Raw genomic sequence first — 4,989 nt, 5'->3', positions numbered from 1 at the left:
TGTGGCGGCTCCGTGACTTATGACACAGAGGAGCGAGAATACGGCTTTGTTGTCAAGCTTCTAGCGATTTGTGAAAACTGCGGCGATGTTTCCGAGTGGAGCTCGCCGCGCGTGAAAAACAGCAAAACAGTCAGCTCCTTCGTAGTGAACATTCTTGGCGCTCGGGCGATGGTTAGCACTGGAAATCAACAAACAGCGATGAACGACGTTTTTGCTGCAATGAATATCTTGCACTGTGGCCTTCATAACAAAACGTGGCAAGGCTGTCTCAAGCAGAAGCTGGCGCCATCGTCTGCTGCCCAAAAGCTGATGGGCGCATGTGCGCTATCAGTAAAGTCATTGTATAATGACTTGAAACTTGTGGGAATATAACAGTATCCTACGATAGCCTGTGGATGACGCGCGGCCATTCGTCGCACATCTGAGTCGGCATGGTCGCAGTATGACCCAAAACAATGAATGATTGCATTCAATGGTTTGGGCATTGGCACCTAAGGAACAGCATGCCTCGCTTTTTGCTGTTGAAGCTGCTGTGGCTGAGGCAGTAATTGTTGTGTTATCGTGTTTGTGCATCGTGGTGCTGACGCAGACGCACTTCGCTATCCGCGGTGACCCGGACTCGGACTGTTGGGCTTTGTGACGTCAATGCTTGGTGTGATAGTGGCTCGAGCATGTATATAAGCAACCGCCCTTGTTTCTTCCGGGGGTTGTTAGATCGTTAGTCGTGTGACCGAATAAACATGTGTTGTACTTGGCACCGTGTGCTGCCTGCCGGCTTCGCCCCTGCGTAGGCGAAGATATAATAGTGGCGACGAGGATGGGATCCGTGTGAATCCGCACGGCCGACAGACGCCAGGCACTTTTGGGAGCGGAAGACTTCAACATGGCAGCGGCTGGCAAGTTCGAACCCTTCCTCGAGGACGGAGACGAGGATTTCGAATCGTACATCGAGCGGTTCGAGCACTTCCTTCGGGCGACCCAGGTGAGCGACGACCTCAAAGTTTTGGTGTTGATTACCGCTATTGGGAAGAAAACCTATCGCACGCTTAAAAATCTACTAGCTCCCACGAAGCCCGAGGAGAAAGAATATGCGCAACTAATTCAAGCCCTCAAGAAGCATTATGCTCCGGAACCCATGGTCATAGCGGAACGTTTCCGATTCAACCGCCGGATTCAGCAGGACACAGAACCGGTGGCGGGCTTTGCGTTGGAATTGAAGTCTGGCTGCCTCCTGCAATTTCGGGGCATTTTTGGATGAAGCTTTGCGGGACCGTTTCGTTGCCGGGCTGAAAGACGAGATAACGCAAGCAGAGCTTCTGAAGAGGGCCACACTGACGTTTGCAGAGGCGTACGAACTAGCTCGAAGTATTGAACTAGCCCGTTCCGAGACGAAGAAATTCCAGCCGGAGGGGCAAGAACTGGGTGTCCACGCCGTACAACGACAAACTCTGAGTTCAAGGTCGGGACAGCCGCGGGGAGACTACATGGAAACCAGAGCAGCGAAAGAAACAACCGGTTGGGCTTGTTACCGCTGCGGAGCCACCTCCCACACCGACGAAAGGTGCCCGTTTAGGAAATACCGCTGCCGCGCCTGCAAACGAGTGGGCCACTTGGCAAGAGTGTGCCGGTCGTCCGGCAGCACAGCGCACTATGCGGAGGACAGTAGTGGTGAGGACAATCTTTTGCTGCAGAATGTATTTTCGTGTAACGAGAGTGTCCGAAACTATACTCTAAACGTACGGGTCGGGGGTCGTAATGTGCCGATGCAGATAGATACGGGCGCGTCTGTTTCTATCGTCCCCGAGACTCTCTACCAGCGACACTGGGCCGGGCGACCGTTGTTACCGTGTAGCATAAAGCTAAACGCCTATGGGGGAACGCCGTTAGCAGTTCTGGGCAAGCTGATGATGCCGGTAGAGCACAACAACCAGACAGCGACACTGCCTCTGATCGTTGTGCGTACGTTACAAAAGAGTGAGACTGCGTTGCTAGGGTGAGACTGGTTGGAATCTCTTAAATTGGATTGATTGAGTGTGGGTAGGGTGGTGATCGATCGAGTAGCTAGCTTGCTTGAAAGGTTCTCGGAAGTGTTTGAACCAGAGCTCGGACAGATAACGGATTGTCAAGTAAGCTTGTTGCTGAAGGATGGCACAACACCGGTCTTTTGTAAACCTCGACTGGTGCCCTTCGCACTCCGAGATCCCGTTTCCCAACAATTGAGGGCCTGGCAGAACGCAGGGGTGATTCTTCCCGTCCTAAAAAGCGACTGGGCCACGCCGCTGGTGGTGGTTCCAAAAGGAGACAAAACGGTCAGGATTTGCGGAGACTACAGAATGACGGTGAATCCCTGCTTGCGCACCGATCATTATCCGCTGCCAGTCATGGAAGATTTGTTTGTAGCCTTGCATGGGTGCAAATATTTCACTGTGCTGGACCTTTCAACCGCGTATTAGCAGCTGCAGTTGCACCCTGACTCGCAGTCTTTGCTCACGATAAATACGCACATGGGGCTGTTTAAGTTTACGCGCCTACCGTATGGGATAACCAGTGCACGCTCGATATTTCAGGCAGTCATGGACGATGTTCTAGGAGGCCTAGATAGAGTCGCCTGCTACCTGGATGATGTGTTGATTGCCGGGGAAAGTTTTGAGGAGAGTTGGAAAAAGGTGGAAAGCGTGCTGACAAGGTTCAAGGAACGAGGCATTAAACTGCGCAAAGAAAAGTGCAAGTTTTTCCAAACATCGGTGGCGTATCTGGGTCACGTGCTGGACGCAAATGGCATTCAGCCATCCGATGATAAGGTGCGCGCTATCAAAGACGCGCCGACACCCAAGAACAAACAGGAGCTTCGAGCATATTTGGGCATGCTCAATTTTTATGCCAAATTCATTCCGAACATGTCAGCAGAGCTGAAACCATTGTACGAGTTGTTGGGCGAAAATGTTAAGTGGAAATGGACGGACTGGGTGGCGGATACCTTTAAGAGATCTAAGGATTGGCTTATGCACCCCAGAGTACTAACATACTACAATCCGGATCAGGAACTGGGTATGGCATGCGACACCTCGGCATATGGACTAGGGGCGATCTTATTCCATAAAATCGCGGGGGTCGAAAGACCGATAGCGTTCGCATCGAGGACACTAAGTCAGGCAGAGCAGGGCTACGCCCACCTGGAGAAAGAGGCTCTTGCAGTGATTTTCGGTCTAAAGAAGTTCCACAAATTTTTGTTTGGTCGAAAATTTTCCGTTTATTCAGATCACCAACCCCTGGTTGGAATTTTCGGGCATGGCAAGCCAATCCCTACAATGGCAGCAGCACGGATACAGCGGTGGGCCTTAATCCTTGCAGCGTATGACTACCGATGGGTCTACCGAAAGGCAAGCGAAATCCAAAATGCCGATGCCCTTTCACGGCTACCGCTCCAAGACAAAGCAGAGGAGTCAGAGGGTGTTTATTTCTTTTCGGTGCTAGATGAGGCTCCATTGTCTGCAAGGAAAATCAGATCGGAAACGCGTAAAGATCTATTGCTGTCCAAAGTGTTGTTTTTTACGCAGAACGGGTGGCCTGCGCATGTGTCAGACGACGATCTTTCACCATACTTCGTTCGCCGTAACGAACTGTCGGTAGACCAAGAGTGCGTAACATGGGGCAATCGCGTGGTTATACCCACTTCGTTGCGACACAAGGTTCTAGAAATGCTGCACGAAGGTCATCCAGGGATGACTCAAATGAAAATGCTGTCAAGGAGTCATGTCTGGTGGCCTCGCTTAACGCTAGACATAGAGCAAGCGGTGAAAGAGTGCATCACTTGTCAGTTGTCACAGAATGCGGCAGCTAGAGTACCACTAATGTCATGGGGCTGGCCAACGCGTAGATGGCAGCGAGTTCATCTAGATTTTGCGCGAAGGGACCAGCATTTCTTTTTGGTCTTAATGGACGCTCATTCGAAGTGGGTTGAGGTGTTTGTCATGACAGCAACAACAAGCGAAAAGACGGTAGAGAAATTGCGAGATGTTTTTGCGGCCTACGGACTACCCGAGGAGATCGTGACCGACAACGGGCCCCAATTCACATCGCAGCACTTCGGAACATTCCTGAGCAGGAATGGAATTCGTCATTCCAAATCTCCTCCCTATCACCCAGCTTCGAATGGTAGCGCCGAACGGTGCGTTCAGACCGTCAAGAAGGACTTGTTTAAACAGATACTAGACGAAGAAAGAAAAGGAGACAAGAAGTCCATACAACATCGCATAGACCAATTTCTCTTCAGTTATCGCAACACCCCGTCCAGCACCACTGGTGAGACCCCGGCCCAGATCTTCTTGTCGTGGCAGCCAAGAACCAGGCTGAGTCTGCTGCACCCTGAAATGGAACAACGCATGCGCGAAAGGGGAGAGCAGGCGAAGCTCCACGCAGACCAGAAACGAGGGCCATGGAGAGACTTTAGGGAAGGCGATCAGGTTTTGGTAAAAGGACTCCGCCCGGACGACGACAAATGGCTGTTGGGTACAATTGCTCAGCGGTGCAGCGCATGCACGTACATTGTTCGCGTCGGAGACGAGGACCGATAAGTTCACGCTGATAACCTGCGACTGCGTACATTTCAGGAGAACCGGAGCTGGCTTAAGGCGGCGGGAACAGTACTGGACGGGCCGAGTGGAAAACAAAGGTCCGCTCTCTAGGGACACTAGAGAGCCCACCTCGACCAGCACGCCTACTCGGCTCAACGATCAGGACCCACCAGCATCGAACTTGACGTCACCAGCAGTTGAATCGGCAGGGCCTTCTACCGAGCCTTCTCCGGGCCTTCTACACGACAGCGGTCCGACGCTCGACAGTGGTCCCCATAACGGCGACCCCTCGGGACAATCAACACCGCAGCTTCGACGTTCTACCCGTTGAGGGCGACCGCCAGACCGGTACGTGCCGTGAGACGAAAACCTCGTGAGGGGAGAGGGTGTTGTGTTATCGTGTTGTGCATCGTGG

At 52.3% G+C, this 4,989-nt stretch overlaps 1 protein-coding gene and 1 pseudogene across 1 annotated transcript; both read left to right on the top strand.

Moving 5' to 3' along the window:
* The first annotated feature begins 763 nt into the window (after positions 1-763).
* Positions 764-1,997, top strand: LOC125944273 (uncharacterized; annotated as a pseudogene).
* A 1,610-nt stretch (positions 1,998-3,607) lies between these two features.
* On the top strand, positions 3,608-4,586 carry LOC125943830 (uncharacterized protein K02A2.6-like). Its single transcript, XM_049663362.1, has one exon. The coding sequence runs from the start codon at positions 3,699-3,701 to the stop codon at positions 4,572-4,574; it is 876 nt and encodes a 291-aa protein (XP_049519319.1). The 5' UTR covers positions 3,608-3,698; the 3' UTR covers positions 4,575-4,586.
* The last annotated feature ends 403 nt before the right edge of the window (positions 4,587-4,989 follow it).

The sequence above is a fragment of the Dermacentor silvarum genome, chromosome 3 (assembly GCF_013339745.2).
Source record: "Dermacentor silvarum isolate Dsil-2018 chromosome 3, BIME_Dsil_1.4, whole genome shotgun sequence".
Lineage (NCBI taxonomy): Eukaryota > Metazoa > Arthropoda > Arachnida > Ixodida > Ixodidae > Dermacentor > Dermacentor silvarum.
The sequence above is the reverse complement of the archived record's forward strand: the minus strand, read 5'-3'. Positions and strand labels throughout refer to the sequence as shown.

Coding starts and splice junctions, on each gene's coding strand:
- LOC125943830 (XM_049663362.1), top strand. CDS start 3,699: ATGCTGCACGAAGGTCATCCAGGGATGACTCAAATGAAAATGCTGTCA.